We start from the raw sequence: 18,020 nt of genomic DNA on the forward strand, positions 1-18,020 counted from the left end.
ACATTGACAAGCTGCATTACCTTAAGCATTAAATCTCCTTGGACCTTAATCATCATGTCTGTAAAATTCTGTCCTTAATCATACACATGTCATTGTTGGGTTGGTTAAGTGATATAACTTATTTGCCAAGAATATAAATGGACACAGACAACGGGGGGTGAGGCCATGCAGGGGGGGGCAGTTTTGAGGGGGTAATGTGGGGATAAGGACACATGTAAAACCTTAATCAATAAAGAAATTTTTAAAAAAATTTCTCCTAAAAAAAAGAATATATTAAAAATTCAACAATAATGGCCACTAATTCTGGAATTTCAGCATATTCATTGTTATTAGTCGTGATTCTAGTACTAAATATAAAAAATAGGTAGCATTTGTGAACCTGCAAATAGATGTCCCTCAACACTTATAACTGAAATTTTAACTGAGTACATTTTGACAATATATTTTCTTGGTAAATGCTAAGCATCTACAATGGTTACACCATCAGTGGGCAGATACAGTCCAAGTCCAACCACACTGATTCAAGGACTTTCTAGATTCTATCTGCAATTTTCATGAATCAACAAAAATCTAACCAACTCAAGGAAACAAACAAACAAAAAGTCAAAGATGATTATAATTTACAGATGAGCCATGAGGCTTTAAGCCATCTGTTAAATATAGGAAAGTCAGAAAATTTACTTAAACTTCATCAAATCAGAATATAAATTTTTTTTAACTGCAGAATCTCAAACTACTTGTAAGCCAAGATTACTGGAGATCTATTGATTATGATCTGAGATTTGTGCACACTCATCTTTCATATGCTTTTACATCTTTTCTGTTGACACCTATTGCTATTACTATATTTCTACATATAATAGATATTTATGATCTAACACTCTCGTTGCCTTTGGTTTGTATAATATACTAGAGGCCTGATGCACGAAATTCAGCCCTTGCTTCATCCAGAAGGACATCCAGAAGGTCATTCCGCTGTTTGTTCTAATTAGCATATTAGCTCTTTATTATATAGGATACTTTTTTTTTTCAAATAACAACTCATTTGGTATATTTTGATTCCTATAAAGTCACATTTAGAAAAAAAAACATGTGTATTTGATTTAGAACACCTAATTTCATTTTCTAATAAGTCAAGCTTTAGATTCCTTTTTTTAAATATAATTTTTGAGATATTTTGCATGTCCTTTAACTTCAGCCTCATGCAAAATGTGGTTGGTGGTATTCTGACTCCTGGAGGCACTGTGACTACCAGGGACCACTGGGAGTAACTGTGAACTGGGGACAAACATCCTAAAATTCTGAAATTGTAACCACATATAACTTGTAATGCACACAGCATTTAATGAGTGAAGAATTGAATTCATGAATCATAATGTGTGCTTATAGGCAAATTAAAATGATTTTAGTTTGGAAATAGTTTGGAAATATTGGGCACAGTAGTAAATTTTCTATATCATTTTTCTAGATGGAAATGCTAGACAGCCTACTTTATGTCCTTCTGCAGTCCGTTGCTACAAATATTTATTTATTTTTAATGTTGAAAATATTAAGGTTGCATTCCACCTGCATTGGTCCATGTTGTTATCACCAATTATATTTTGAGGGCTAAATAATACTATACATATATTTACAAAACAAAAATGTGTTTTATTCATGTATATCAAATCTTAAATATCCTCAAGATTAAATCTGTCCTTTTATTTTGAAAGGTTCTTTCAGGCATTAGACATCTACCCTATTTGGGAGTCAAGGTATTCATCAGCTTTCAGGCTTAGTATCTTTTCTATTCTTCAAAGAGAGGCACAGTCCAATCCTCAATTTTGAAAACGAACTCAGGGCAAGGCCTCCCCAATGCTTATCTTTAGACACCCCACAGTCACAGATAAAAATCAGCCCTCAACAAATGGGTCCTACGTGAAATAAATAGTTAATCTTGCTTCCAAATTCAAACACACAAGCTGTATGTGTTCTACAGAAGCTAAGCCTGAGTCTTCGGTGCCTGAGAGAAAATACAGAGTTTGGGCCCCTCCTTGCTACCTGTGGTCGGGTGAGCGTTGGTCCCCAGCAGGCCGCTGTCCTCCTCCGCCTCCGTCCTAGTATCAAGCCCCTCCTGGCCGTTCATGTTTGGGCTGTAATGTCTGGGCTTCATCAGCAGGGACTTTCTCTTATTGACGGGGACCCCCGAGGCCTGCTCTTCAGCTCTCCTCTTCTTTGCCATGGAGCAATCATATGCCACACTGCAGTGATTGAGGCAAATGAAGAACATGGTAAAAGAGTTTACTGCTATTTGCCTTTTGACGTTCATGAGTATGACTCCAAGTCTGTGGGAACTTGGGACTAAAAATGTAGGGTTTGTTGTCGGCATGAAAGAAAACAGCCCATCCACTGAATCGATTGTGGATTCTATTTTACTGCCTATCAAAAGAGTTTTTTAAAAAATCATCCTTAATCCTGAGTAAGCGTATGTTAATCTGTGCTTTGCTTGGCACTACACTAAATACCCAGGGAAGGATGAAACAAGATTTGCACTGGTTTGCTAATCCTAAGAAACAGCTAATGTGAAAAATTACCACTGGATACAAAAAAAAACCCACATGTCCAATATGGATAAATTGCAAGGTTTTTCAATAGTTGTTTGCTACCCAAACTGCTTATCTCTGCCACAGTTGCACATCAAACTTGGGATGCCACATCTTGAGCTTTGACTCGAAAGAAAGGAGAATAAAAGAAGGGGACATTATGAACATTTAATTAGCCCATCTCCAGAAGACCCCTCACCCCAAAAAAGTGAAAAGATGCTATGTGGCATTCTATTTTTTAATTCTCACCATTTTAGCACACAGAACAAACACATAAAAGGAGGAGAAATAAGATTGGATTTCACAAAAATGGACAACAATTTATTCTTACTCCTGTTCTCATATCGTTTTATTTGAAAATGCTCTTGAGGGTGGCCCTTTCAAATAGATTTCCTGCATACAGCTCACTCAGATTTAATGTAGATCACTCTACGCATTGAAGTTAAGACAAGCATTCTCTTGGCAAGATACAAGAAGACCAGAGGGTTTAGGCAACAGTGAGTCTCAAAGTAATATGTTATTCTTTACTCCATCACTAAAAAGCTGACGAAATGCTCAGTAATATTACTAAACAGACAAAGGCCTGAAGTTGTTCTCTCAGAAACATCAATGCAAAGATGGTGGCCCATTCATGAGGATTACTTGATTATAGTTATACATGAATCCTTGGATTTCAAAGAGTAGATTAAAAAAAAAAAACAGAAGAAAAAATACTATTTCTTCTAGGGGGAAAAAAGATTCTGGAAGGAAAGATCACTTAAGAGGGTTAGAAATCTCTCAAAAATAGATTAAAATAGAAGAGTTTAAAATTATTCTGAGAAAGAGAAGGGTGTAGTGCCTAAATAAGCTAATGTGCTTGTGTAAAATTTCTCTTAGGAGCTCAAATTTAAATTGACCATGTACAAAAGATGGAGCAAAAGAGAATATAACCAGAGAGCAAACACGCGCCTTTATAAGAAGACTGCAGCAAACAGAAACTTACGGGCCGGAACCTACCAATTTGTCAAAGAAAACAGCCTACAGATGTGGTTATGAAAGAATGAGACCAAGCCCAGAAACACCGAACTTTGACAAGGAGACTGACCTTTAAAGAAGGAGGGACAGAAAAAAACCTATCAAAGGGAATAAATTTCCTAGTTAGATAAAAAAAAGAGTTCAAGAAGTTCCCTAAACGAAAGTCTCCTACATCAAGTGAATTTCCATCAAAGATGCTCAGAAGAAATACAAGACCACTAAACCATTATCTCAACCTAAGAAGCTTTATAGAAAATGAGAGTCCTAAAAAATGTCACTCAGATATTAAAGCAGGGGGGAAAAAAGTGGATTCTTAAAACCAATTTAAGCATAACAATGGAAAGAGGCTGAGAAAGCTTATGAAGATGAAGACATGTCAGTCCTGGAAACACGGATCAAGGAGACACGCAGTGGTCGGGATGGTTAAAAAAAACTGGTCAGTCAGGAAAATGTCGTTTTCCTTCGATGGTTGGGGTGATGAATGGGACTACACATCTACTACCTGTAACACCCTTACAAACGTGGTCTTGCTGACATTGTTACCTACACGTGCTTAGAAAGACAAATTACATTCCCCAAATCACACATCCGGTACTTGGTGATGCTGATGTTTAAATCCCAGTCTGCGGGCCCCAAGGCTCAGGCTCCCTCCTGCGTGTTGCCAAATCAGAACAATGAACTTGGGTGATTTCCGTACGCATGTGACAGTTGGGTGAAGTGGTGCCGGGATAAACCGGCCACCCCTCTAACTGGAAGGAAGCTGCCTGCCACCGGGCGTTGCCGCATGCTTGGGGTGCAGATATCTCCGATGTCCATGAGCTCTGGGGGTGCTACTGACTTGCAGCAATGAAAAGCATGTTGCGAAATGTAATTAAGACCCCCAAAGTGTCCAGAGATGGAGCAGTGGAGTGAAACTAACGAGGTGACATCTAATGGCAATAAAACTCAAGATCAGTTTTTGGATCCAAATACTGTGTCAAGGACGAAGAGGAAATACAAGGTTTTAGCAAAAGTACACATTGAACTGAAAATAACGTTATGGTATTTGATACACTGTGTATGACGTCCCTTTAAGTAATATTCGCTGTGCAATCTGTAACATATCATTGAATCTTTTGGAAAACCAAATTCCTTATCCATAGAACAAGGGTAACAATTTTTACATCACATGTTGTAGGTGGAAGGTAACATCTGGGCTGGTAAGAACAAAAATAGGACAAATCGGAGCTGGTCTGACTCCCCGATCAGTGCTCTTTGGACTCCATCAACATCAGGCTGATGTTCCCACTCGGCAACAACGCACACTCTCCCCCCCGACACACTGTGCGGATTTATGCGTGCTTGCCTGTCCATAAAGGCACTTTCCTCTTTTTACATATAATTTATATTTACATAAATTACGTTAGATTTATACATAACATTTGCTTTAAATCTCACACTCTGTGCACTTCTCCACTGCAAAGTAGCCATGGCCCCCGACAGCATTTGGAGTTAAAATGAAAAGGCTTTGTAATCAATATTACCCTTTGTGTGCGCATGGAAAATGGTCCCTTTCCCTAGTTTCCCCCGAGGGCACACTATTTTGGCTTTATTGTGACACTTCACTGGGACACTGCAATGAGGGAAAGCCATGCTTTACATGTCACTGAAAGAAATGCCACAAAATGCTAACATATCTTCTCAAGGTTGCCAGAAATAATTTCCACTGGGTTGTGTTTTCCCATCTGCAGAGCTCTGAAATGTTAAGGAAATAAATGAGCTCTATTATCTATATTTTTCTAGTAGATGAGAAAGAAAGAGAAAAAATACCCCTGCATTTATTGTTCTATTCAATCAAACTGTTGCTTTAAACATCCAGAGTCCTCCAGGGAACTTTATCAACGCACCAAATACCTTTCAATGCCACATTTCAAATCTATGGTTTCGATTTTATTAAAATATCTTTAACATATCTGCATTTTTACCCAAAGGAAGTGTTTGGTTACATATTTAATAAATGCTTCCATTTAGAAACTCAAATTCTAATTTGAAATCGTATTCCCTCTGATGACAACATATGACTGAATTTTTATTTAACAAATGACTGAGGAAAACAATAATTAGATAACATGAATGAAAAAGTCAGTGCTGGAAATATATTTAGAAATCAAATTCATTAACTTTTCAGATTCAGAAAAGAGTACAACAAATTAGGGAACTGTAACCCCCAACATTTGTCCATTAAGCTCTGGGCTCCAGAACAGTTTTCTAGTTTATTTTCCACAGTAATCAATTCTCAATGCAAGTTACCAGAAAATATGTAACACGTTAAAAAATGTAGCTTCAGCAATAGATATATTCTCACAACATTTCCCCAAAAGAATATAACAAAAATGATTTGGAAGTTATTAATCCCTGAGTCCAAAGAAATGATTTACATGCTCCAACATTTCCATGGAAATTTCATAGTGGGTATTTCTACTGATTTCTTCTATCTAGGCAGAATACTACAGACTCATGGAGAGGTACCAGAAAGTATAAATTTGAATTAAAAAGAAAATAAAAAGGTATATGGTGATGGAAAAAGAAAAACTTAAACTATTATTTTTTCAGAGGCATGATTATGTTTGAGGAAAACCCAAAAGAATCTATAGATAAAACACTAAAATAAGGAGGTGAATTTAGTAAGGTCACTTTAGAAAATTATTTGCATTTCTATAAAGAAGCAATAAACATTAGAAATAATAATTTAAAAAATAAAACCATTTATACTATATAGAAATAAATACCTAGGAATAAGTATAACAAAATATGTATAAAGTGAATACAAAACAAATAACATTTTGAGAAAATTAAAGACAAATAGAGAAATATAAAATATTCATGGAATAAAAGACCCAGTATTGTACAATTTGAATTCTCCCTAAACTTATCTTTTAGATTTAATACAGTCCCCAGAAAAAAATCTCAAGAAGAATTTTTTTAGAAACTAACAAGTTAATTCTAAAATTTGTATGAAAATGAAAAGCCCCATGAATAGCAAAGATCATCTCAAAGAAGAATAAGAACAAAGTTGAAAGACTTGTAGTCTTGGATGTCAAACTTTGTCATAAATCTGTAGTACTTAAGATAGGGTGTTCTTGCAGCAAGCATCAACAAATAGACCAATGAGACCGAAGAGATAGATGTTCCATCTATTGGGTCCAGAAATAGCCTCACACGTTATGTGGTCAATTTAAGACAAAGGTGTTATTTGGGAAAGAGTTGTTACTTTAATGAATAGCACCAGGTCAATAGGATATCTATCTGAAAAAAGCCTTGACTTCTACAGTATAGCAGATATAAGAAATAATTCCAGAAAAAGTATGGATTTAAAGCTGCTAAAAAAAAATGTGCAACAATATCCTCATTACCTTAGCGAAGATTACAAAAAGCACTAATTTCAAGGAAAAGACTAATTAGAATGGCTTAAAATTAAAAACTTTCATTCACCAAATGATACCAGTAAGCAGTGCTTCCTATCACTATTCTGATTCTTTATCTGTTGACACAAGCATGTTTACATTGTGAAGATTCATTGAGCTCTACTCTTAGCATATGTACCTCCTTCCATTATACCCTTCAAAACAGTTTTTTAAAGACCAGTAAGAGTAAAAAAGTAAGCTGCCGAGTAGGAAAAGTTTCTTCTAACTCATATATACAGAATACTTTAAAAATCTTCCAGATAATTAAGAAAATGACAATCAACTTAAAAAGTGGCAAAAGCCATGGGCAGGCACATCACAAAAGAACTGATATACAAATGATGAGGTGCTCAGGCTCTTTCATCTCCAGGGAAACGCAATATATATATATGCATTGGCTTCTTGGCTAATAAAGTAGGAATCCTAAGTGGGACCCTCTAAAACTTCTCCCTTCCCAGCATCAAAATAGTAAATCTACAACATCATATTCTAGAAGGAATGGCAAAGGTTAGTGCCACCTTTAAAACTTAGAAAATGCTTGGTGGGTGGTCCCTATCATTTTTCCACTAAATTTACAAGTGTGGACCCCAATGAGATTGATCCTGGTGATTAACAGTGGACTGCCACAAACTCAAACAAATGATAGTCCTTTCTGCTCGACCAAAATATGTGATGTTTACTTCAGCAGATTAACAGACTCAAGTATGTGTTTTGTAGTCACTAACAGGACAAATACGTTCTTTCCCATTGCTCTCAGAGAGCAGAACCAGGAGCAGTTAACACTCCAATAATAAGAAAAAGAGTGGAGATCTATAGCCTTACTGAGGACTGTGCAAATTCTACTGCTCTCCGTCATAACACAGTCCACAGGGACTTGGAGAGCAGGCCATCCCACAAAACATCATCGGCAAATTATGTTGATGACAGCATCTTAGTTGACCTATTACAGATTGGATTTGCTAAAAATTAAATGTGTTTGAATAAGAACAGCATCTTGACAATGCAGGTTAAATGCAATTATAAAATCAAGTTTAAAGTGACTCTTTTTACTTTAATTAATTAGTCAATCATCTGAGTACTTTTTTTTACTTGAACTTGTATTCCTAACAATAAAATAAGAATGACGGCTGTGAAATTTTTATAATAATGAAGATAAAAATACTGTATTTTTGTTACCATATGATAAGCCCATATACATTCACAAATACCTAGTTTTAGAAGAAAATAAAATGTACCCCCCTTTAATTTCTCTTGCACAGTATTTTATAGAATTTTATATAGAAACTAGAGGCCCGATGCATGAAAATTTATGCAAGCATAGGCCTCCCTTTCCCCAGCTTCTGGCACCAGCTTCCCTCCGGCACCCGGGACCCAGGCTTCCCTCCTCCAGCTGCCTGCAGACACCCGGGACCCGGGCTGGCTTCCCTCCAGCCCAGCTTCGTCAGGAAGGACATCCGGAATGACATCCGGAAGATGTCCGGTCTAATTAGCATATTACCCTTTTATTATTATAGATTGTGCTGCCAGCAGAAATTTTGTTGGCATATTATGCTTGCAAAAATGGTTACATTTTTAAAAGCAAAAGATCAAGGTACTGCTTACGTGGGGGGATTGGAGGGTGCTCCCCCTCCTCTCCCTCCTCCCTGGGCTGGGTCTACAGGACTGCACAGTCTGCCAGAGTCCCTCCTGCTTCCTGTGGAAGAACCAGCCACACGGGCTCAGCTTTTTCCCGCCGGAAAAGGGGTTTTAAGCCCCAAACCTCAAACTTGAAAGGAAAAAATAAATCTTAAATACAAGTATCTTCATGAATGACACAGAAAACCGTCATTCACTCTAGTTTATTTTGCCTGGCGAATAGTACCCGGTATGTCCTCTCCCTAACTTTGCACCTGGTCTAGACTTTCTAGAGTTGTGTGTAGCGCAGTGCGGGGGCTTGCTAGAGGTCATGGAGAGTCTGGGGGGGGGTCACCTCGGCCCTGTGCAAGCGTTTTGTGCAGTGGGAGAAGCAGGACCCTCTCGTGCACACTCCTAACGAAAGAAGAAACAGCGAACTTCCTCAGAAAACTTAGAGGTCAGAGTGAATTGCAGCCACTTACTAACGGGGACGAGAACTGAAAGGCTGTTGGAGAGAATGCAGAACCACTATCCAGGAGCTGGCGAAATTCCATTTCAAAAACTCGATTTCAGCCCTCGTTTTCGAATGGGGACATCAGAATCGAGTAAGTGATCGTGATTGTAAAGCACGCATAGAAAAGGGTCTGCTCTCAATTATTTCTGAACTAAAATGACAAAGGTGGTTAATATTTAATTTGTGATCATGTGAATAAACTCCAGATCGTCTGAGTTAGAGAACTCCGAGGGGGAAACGTTTATTGTGATCAACCGATAAGGGCATTATCTCTATCCTACCATATCCAAATCTATCAAATATCAAGTTCCTATTCTGTGTATGATGCAGACACATCTTTATTAATCAAAATGATCTCATTTATTCACAAAGTAAAAATCATTAACTAATTAATGATGGGGGTTGGCCCTTCTTTGTTACTGTGGGTCAGTCCCTCCCAGAAACACTCAAACCAGGGCCACGTAAGTACCACTGAGTTAATGTAGTAGGGCTTGAAATCAACATCAGGAAGCACAAAGGTCTAATTAGTAGCATAATGAATGAAGTATAGGTGTCCTTCTGTTCTCTAGTATGAACATTTTTTTTCTTTTCCCCAAGATGTACAGACATGAACTCTTCCTAAGGAGAAGGCTCTGGCGGGTTATTGAGAATGACAGAGAATGGAGCTTAACCTAAGTTTAAACTTTTGATGTAAGAATTAAACGTCTTTTTCATGCAATAGATAACCCTACCTTGCATATTAGAATATAATATGGTGGCTTCTTTCTCTTTGACATTTGCTGCTTGTAAGTGAAATTCGTGTATAAATAGTTTTTATCGGGTGTTATTCATATTTGTATTATTTCTTAGTGAGGAGAGTCATATTATATTTGTCATCTAGAACAGATTTTATTAATGTTGACCTTTTCATTATTCTCCAGTTTCTTTTTCTGACGATTTCTGTTGTTTTCACTATAGATATTTCTCAATGTTCAAAAGAATGTTTTCCCCAGCTTGAAGAAAGGCGGATCTATTATGAACAGTTAGAGTAGCAATTTGCAGGAGGAGGACAGGTAATACAAAAAGAGGGGAAGGTAAGAGAGGGAGGAAGTGTCTGTGGTGGAAGGGGTCAGAATGGAGGAAGGCAGGGAGATTAGGAAGAAGTGTGAGTGTGGTGGGTGTTTGGGGTGTTCAGGGGGAACTAGCAATGAACACTAAGAAGGCACAGTCCGTGTGGTGAAAGGAAATCGGGGAGCATGTTGTGTTGGGAGGCCACATTTCTTTGAAAACGACCACGGAGAGCGAGCCTGCCCGACTTGCCTTTCAGAAACTCAGAGCCGTGATCCCGCAGGACAGAAAGAAAGAAGGCTTTGTGTCGGCTTTCACCCACAAGGACACAGGGGCCTTGGAGGCTCTGCAGCAATGACCATGAACACTTTGGGTGCCCAGGTGTCTCAAGCCTCTCTACTCACACGGGGGAGAGAGATGAAGAGCAGCCCCCAGGGGCATTTGCAAACATTTCCCTCCCCACGCTTCACTCCCTGGCCCTGAGTTTGAGTGAGTCCCTAGAGACACGCTGTCCATTCCAACTCTGAGAAAAAAAAAACCCACGTGTGCCTGTGGAAGAACCAGCCACACAGATGGAGTGAGTTCCCATGCCTCAGGCTGAGAACCACCGTGAGGATCTTTAAATAAAGCCCCCAAAGTATTCTTTCCTATCTACAGTCTCTGTATTTTGCTGTCTCCGCCTCCGATTTCTTCTGTGCTCGCATATACAGCCGTGGCTTTACTTTCTCACCTTGTGGCATCGGCCACTCCTGTCCACAGACTTACGTGGCTGATCCCTTCATACAAGCTAACCCAGGAAGGACATGATGCATTTCTATTCCAGTTTTGTTTTCTTTTCGGGACCGAAAATGACCAAATGAGATCAAGGGAGAGGTTAACAAAATTAAGAGAACCTCACTTTTCTATTTGATACTTTCAGGAAATATATTTGTAGAGGAAAACACTTATTGGCAGTAGGAAAATGAGTTAGAAATGATTATAGCTAGAGGAGGCGGTTTTGTAGTTAAGGGGCCAGTGGAAGCTCTGTTAGCAAACCGTCTTGACTTTAAAGGGACAGAACTAGCGAAATAATCTAAGAATTTAGAAGCAAAAAGTTGCAGTCCCTTTAAAGATGTTATAGAAAATCGATATATGAGACATTCCTTTACAATGAACTACTAATTGCATTATTTATTCTCAAAACAAACACTGATAGACAATATAAAGTAAAATATTTCTCAAGGAACATCATGTACTAGGGCCACAACTGAATAAATAGATTTCTTACTCTTAAAATGTTAACTGTATCAAAAAGGAAGAATTATATATGTTTAAAGTGTGGGGTTTGTTTTTTTTATAGTTTGCTCTTTTTTTATTGTTTTCCCAACTAAACTGTAAACTTAAAGGCAGGGATCTGCTTTCTTTTGCATGAGTGGACAGATGGATGAAATGAATAATAAAATAGCTATGATTAAATGCAGTAAGTGCTTGATGACAGACAGGAAAAGAAGAGCTTTGGGTACACAACGGAAAAAAGTATCCGTCAGGCTGGGAGGTCATGGGGAGAACGCATGGAGGAGATGACATTAATCATTAGCCTTGAAGTATGAGAACAAATTCCAAATGGGGAAAGATGAAGGAAAGAATTTTGCCAGAATAGCCCGTAACAGAGTTGAGATGGAAAGAGCATTTTATAAAATGAAAAATACAAAGTATCCTTAGGTATGGATTTCCTGAAGAAAATAGTATGGTGATGAGATTGGAAGAATAAAATTTGGGGGGAGGGGGTTGCTTAGGAAAAAAAGTACTTTCTCTTTCAAGGAGAAGAACATAAATGAGAGAAAATATGCAAAGGGAAAAAAAAGTGAAAGGTAGCGAAAGAGAGGCTCAAAGGCAAAGATAAACTCAGGAGGTATCTGTAATAATAAAAGCATAATATGCTAATTAGACCGGACGACCTTCCGAATGAAGCCGTGGCTGAGAGGGAAGCCCGTGTTCTGGGTGCCAGAGGGGAGCCGGGTGCTGGCAGCCAGGGGAAGGAAGGCCTACTCTTGCACAAATTTCGTGCATCAGGCCTCTAGTGTTTGAATAAAGCAAGAGGTTAATTTTAGCTATGCTTTGAGATGGGGGAAGGGGATGGGGCATGGAACAGGGAGGTGAATTTAGAGGCCAGAACTGAAGGTGTTTTCTAGAAAAAAGGTTTCATTAGTCAAGAAGATAGCAAGACTTGACATTTGAACACTTCTGCAATGTCACTCAGATAGTCCCTGATAGAGCCCCAGAACCCAGACCTGCTATTACCCCATTGTTCACTCCACCACATGAAACAGTCAAATTCTAAATGAGGGTTTGCATTGTAAGAAAATATTAGAAGCTAAAGCACACCATGTCTTGGTTGTAGGGAGTTGATTTGTCAACATTGTGGGACATTTATTTCAGTTCACACTTTAAGCAAGAACAATATTACAAGATGTCAGAAACACTTTTTACAAACATATCAGTTTGTAAGTGAAATGGGACTTCAAATGATTATAGTTTACTTAAACAATAACAAGAAATGAAGTGTTTTGCTTGAGAATTAAAATTAATGCATTCCTTCAAGGAAGGTTGATGAGAAACAAAAAATAGTGTTAAACAATTTTGTGTTTAGTCAGAGATTTTCAAAGAGCATATTAGGATGAGAAGATACCAACCAAAACAACACTGTGAAGTGCTCAGCAGTTTGAAAGAAACCTCCGCATATTGGTTACCAATGCATCAAAGTAGCAAGAGAGTCATGTGATGTATGGAAGTTGACAGATTTTGGATTTTGTTTGAGAAAACAACTTTTCTGAGAACACACACATGGCTAGAGAGTCATCTATGGATGCATATAAAATGGTGTTAAAAAGTGTCCTTACATAAATTCTCTTTCTAATGACCTTTGAAAAGTATTTAAGAAAGATTTAGTTGATTTCAAACACTTCCAAGAGGTCAAATCCAAGACTTGAAAAAGACCAAGGCTTGTGCTTTTTGCTATGCCACCGTCAAAATTGTTTGTTTGGGATCCTGCTACTCTTCATCAAATAGAAATGCAAGCAATCATTAACAAGAATTCAGAGATCAAGAAAATTCCAAAGAAACACCATTGAAAGTTAGCTTTCCCAAGTAAGTACTAAAAAACTAGCACTTCTCAAACTTGTATACACATGTCAATAGCCTACAAATCTTGTTAAAATGCAGGTTCAATGGGTCTGGTGCAGCCCAAAAATCTTCATTTCTAATAAGCTCCCACGGAATGCCGACCAGCTGATACTCTGAGTAGTCAGGCTCCCGGGTTATATTTGATCCTCAAGTTGGAAGTGATTTCTCCCTCTGAATGTTTATAACACCCACAGTGATGCTATTATATAATTCCTTGGGTTTATTACATGGACACCTTTAATTTCATCCCCACTGCAATACCTAGTACTACGCTCTATAGAAGAAGGGTTGAGTGAACAAACATTGAAGGAAATATTCATTCCTCAATCAAGAGTGGCCAATTCTGCTATGTAAAAAGATTTATGTTACAAAAAATAAAAGCTAGATGGGTGAAAAAAATTATCTCTACGAGTGAATTCTGCAAACATGAACGCCACAGTGAAGTAAATTTTTGTGTGCAACCTGCAGTGGTGGCATTTTGTCAGTGTTAGAAAATGTCTGATTTCCAGAAATATTAGTGCCTTAGACTCCTATAACTCATTGGTTAATATCCTTGTGATAGTATTTGATCACAGGAAAAAGGTAAAGTAAATAAAGCATATTTTCTTGTTCTGATTCTTTTCTGAGAAATGCCACTCTGAATTTTTACTCATACGCCTCATAGTATTTTTTCTAAAATATACTTTAAGACACACTTTAAAACATAGGGAACATACAGGGAGTACAACTTGGAGGCCTAAGATGACTTAATCATTCCAGAGAGATCGTTTTGTTTATTGTACTGTATTTACTAGGGTAAGAAAGTGTCTTAAAAATGTATTAGGGAGGCTTTTGACAAGAATGAAAATAAATAAAAAGAGTTTGTTCTTTAATAAGTGCATTCCATTAACTACAATGCTCTCACACATTTATAGTGTGACATAGCCTTTTATAGCATTTAGCACTGAGTCTGCTATCGAGTGGGCCTGCAGTATGTGCCTATTGAGTGACCCATTGACATAATATGCACTGTGTCTATTTGGATCCATCAAAGCTCACAGGATCGTCAGGACAAATGATATTATCCACATTTAACTCATGAGCCACGTTCGGGGCAGTTTGGGGCTTTCTACACGGTTTTTGACCACGTGACTGAACCAGAGGCAGCACTGGGTGGTCTGTGGTTGCCCCATGCCTTTCCGTAGCCGCTGCGGCAGAAGCACGGGAAAGCCGTTCAGGAGCTGGAATGTATCTTCTAATCGGAACAAAGGGGCTGGACTGGTATAAGGACATTTTTCCGATGCATGAGACCATGACCGATGCTAGTAGGTGCAATAGCGTGGGGATCAGATTAAGGATAATAGTAGCAAACGCAAAGAGCAAAGATAATACAACGGTCACGATGTAGAAAGATGCCAAGAGAGCCTTCTAAACACCACCTGTAACCTGGATTGGGTTGGAGGAAAGACTGGGGAATGCTAATAAGAAATATGATTAAAGGTGGGCCTCTGGTTATAGATTGCTTTTCTAATGGTGATGGTAGTAGCTGACACAGAGGATAATAAGAAGATGAGAATGTCAGTATCAATTTTTATTAGCGTCATGAATAATATAGTGTATTTAAATTAGCTTCTTTTGGTTTAGTATTTTTGTAAGCGGTATCTCTAGAAGCAATAGCATGCTCAATGCAGTCTAAAAAGGAAAACTAAATAAAGTTGCCAATATTCTCTACAAAGTAGCCTTAACTTTCATACCGAGGAAAATATGCTACATTGCCTAAGATACTCAAATTTCAGATGCAAAAAGAAATTCTGGATTCTAGATCACCACAAACCTGAGGGAAAAAAATGGAGGAGCAAGTGTAGCCAATGAAGTTGTACAAAATTAAAAAGACACTAAAAATATAACCTAGCAAGTAAATTAGAACATTTTTTCAAGAATTTACATAGAATGATCATTAGGGTCTGTATCTGGGGTCAACTTAAACCATTTCAGCAGCAACTTGGGACCTACTCAGCCTAAGCATGATCAATTCTGTTGAAAACAAGCAATTATAAAATTAACAGTAATCAGTAATTTTTACAAACAGGTTCTTATTCAAGAAAAAAGGGTGAATTAATTTGGTTTCTAAATTTTATCAGCAATTATCACCAGCTTTCTGAGTTGGTCTAATGACAAATTAGGTAACATTAAATATTTGATAAAAATAATTTTTAGGGAATTAGAACAATTTATTATTTTATTATTTTTAATTAAAACATATTCTTTGTTTGAATTTCAGAAAATTAAGCTTTGAGAAACACACCATAAGTGTTAAAGCATCGAATTTCAAAATCCAGCTGAACCATTTCTTTTTTTTTATTTATATTCTAGGCAGGTACTATTAATTGTGTAGGACCGAAAGCATGGTTTGGAATTGAGAAGCTGGTCTCTGAGTCAGAAGTCTGGATTACTTACTAGTGGTGAAATCTTGAACTATTTACATAAGCTATTTAGTTTCACTTTTTTCATCTGAAAATTGGAACTCTTACCTTTTTTTTCCCTTATAATGTTGTTGCGATGATTAAATGACAATGCTCAAGAATGTCTGGCACACAATAAGATCACAATAAATATTAGTTCTATTATTATAATAAATGCTAATAAAGTAACTTAAATAATAATTCCTATTTCTCCAGAAAGTTCTTAAACATGTTTCACACACACACAAAGTTGCTTCTCTCTATGAATTCCTTCCTTTTTCTCTATGAATTATATATTTCTCCTTGGCCAAAGCACACACTCATTTGTTCAATATTCTCTTTTCTTTTTCATGTTATCATACAAGACATGTCACTCAAAAGGCCTCTCCCCTCCCCTCCGAATAGTTGGAGTCTCTAAAAAAGACTCTGGCTGAAAACACAACCACGTCCACAGGCCAGCGGGCTGTGGGCTCCTGGGCACCCAGTTTCTGTGGCAGACCAGGAGGAAACCGTTCCCCGTGATGGCAAACATCTCACCACCCACTTTGAGCCTTTGATCACGTAACCGTCTTTTGATCATTCTACAGGGAACATAAAGTCTCCAAACAGACAGGACTTTTAAATGAGAACAGATTTTAAAAGCAAGAATTTAAGTGAGCCAGAAAACTCCATCTTTTCATTCTGTCTCAATGTGGGATGTGCTATATGTTTTGCTCTCATAAAAAGTAGCTTATCATGTAAAATTCTCAATGATTGTATCGATAATGGAGGCAGGGACATGGATTCCCTGCTAAAATATTTCCACAGCGAAGAGCATTAGCATGAAAGCTTGTACTCAGTTCTGATGGATTTGTGTCCCACTAAATGGGTGAACCAAAACTGACAGAATGAATCCTGGGACAACAGAAGTAACTCGGCCCTTGCTTCGGGAAACCACAGAGCACAGGTGCCTGGAAAAATCACTATGTGAATTGTTAATGCACACATGATCAATTTCAATGTGGATCAGACACTGTTACATATCCTTCAGTTTCCAAACATTTCCCTGAGGAACACATACAGCCCACTGTTGTTTTCACAAAAGTGGATTAGTTAGTGGGTCTGGGACTTTCTGGGATTGCCACAGTAAACCTAGAGGAGAGACAAGGTTCTAATCCTGTTCCTGACACAATTTCACTACAAAGTATCACCAGTACAGGAAACGCATTGTCAGTATGTGTTTATTTTCAAATATGTACTTAAAACAACCACACTAGCCTGGCTGGTGTGGCTCAGTGGTCAAGCATCAACCTGTGAACCAGGAGGTCATGGTTCCATTCCCATTCAGGGCACCTGCCCAGGTTGTGGGCTCGATCCCCAGTAGGGGGCCTGCCGAAGGCTGACGATCAATGATTCTCTCTCATCACTGATGTTTCTGTCTCTCTCCCTCTCCCTTGCTCTCTGAAATCAATAAAAAATATATTGAAAATAAATAAATAAATACTTTTTAATAAATAAAAACCACACTGTACTTCACAATGATACTGTGAAAGAAAATCTAATTGGAGTTTATTCTGCAAAACCTATTAAGGTGGACTTTTCAGAATATTACCTGAGGGGCATTTACAGTATACAAGGTGGAAATGCTTGGACCCACCCTAATACCTATCAGTCACAGTAGAAAAAGTCATGTGGTTACCTGATAGAATTATCTGAGTATTAAAAAAAAAAGAGTAGAGAATTTAGGACGTGGGTTATCCATTAATCAAGTTCTTCACTTACCATCAGTGCACAAACAAACCATATGTGAGGTGTGTACACAGAGGCAGCACACACTCTACGGAGAAAAGTGGAAAATTACTCACATTACAGCAAAATGCTGTGGGGTTTTGTTATCACAAGAGTAGTTTGAATTGTTTTAGGTTAATTATCAATAGCTTTTCCCTTTTTTTGGTGTATAGACAGAGGCTACGTGGAGTAAACCCATTGGCTTATTCCTCATACTAAAACAGGGATTCTGAATATAAAACATTCTAATAATTAAAGCAAATCAATATTAGAAAAAGTAATGTAGGACAAACCTTACCTGAGCTCCTGGATTAGAGAATTCATTGGCACTGTTGGAAAAAAAAATCAGTTACTAATTTTGAAAACTGTGCAACTGAAATTATTCACCTACCTAGACATACTGACCAGCAGATGGCTAGTATAGGCCCCACTCAAG

General features: G+C 37.8%; 1 protein-coding gene across 5 annotated transcripts in view; it reads right to left on the reverse strand.

Moving 5' to 3' along the window:
* Nucleotides 1-18,020, reverse strand: part of ST18 (ST18 C2H2C-type zinc finger transcription factor) — a gene marked incomplete at both ends in the record, with an annotated part of 84,846 nt that overhangs the window by 56,366 nt on the left and 10,460 nt on the right. For all 5 annotated transcript variants that reach the window (XM_079796510.1, XM_079796511.1, XM_079796507.1 and 2 more), the window contains 2 exons: nt 2,041-2,240; nt 17,883-17,913. In XM_079796510.1, coding sequence (XP_079652636.1) covers nt 2,041-2,240; nt 17,883-17,913 — 231 coding nt within the window. The remainder of the gene's footprint in view (nt 1-2,040; nt 2,241-17,882; nt 17,914-18,020) is intronic.

The sequence above is a fragment of the Cnephaeus nilssonii genome (genome assembly GCF_951640355.1).
Source record: "Cnephaeus nilssonii genome assembly, chromosome: 18".
Classification (NCBI taxonomy): domain Eukaryota; kingdom Metazoa; phylum Chordata; class Mammalia; order Chiroptera; family Vespertilionidae; genus Cnephaeus; species Cnephaeus nilssonii.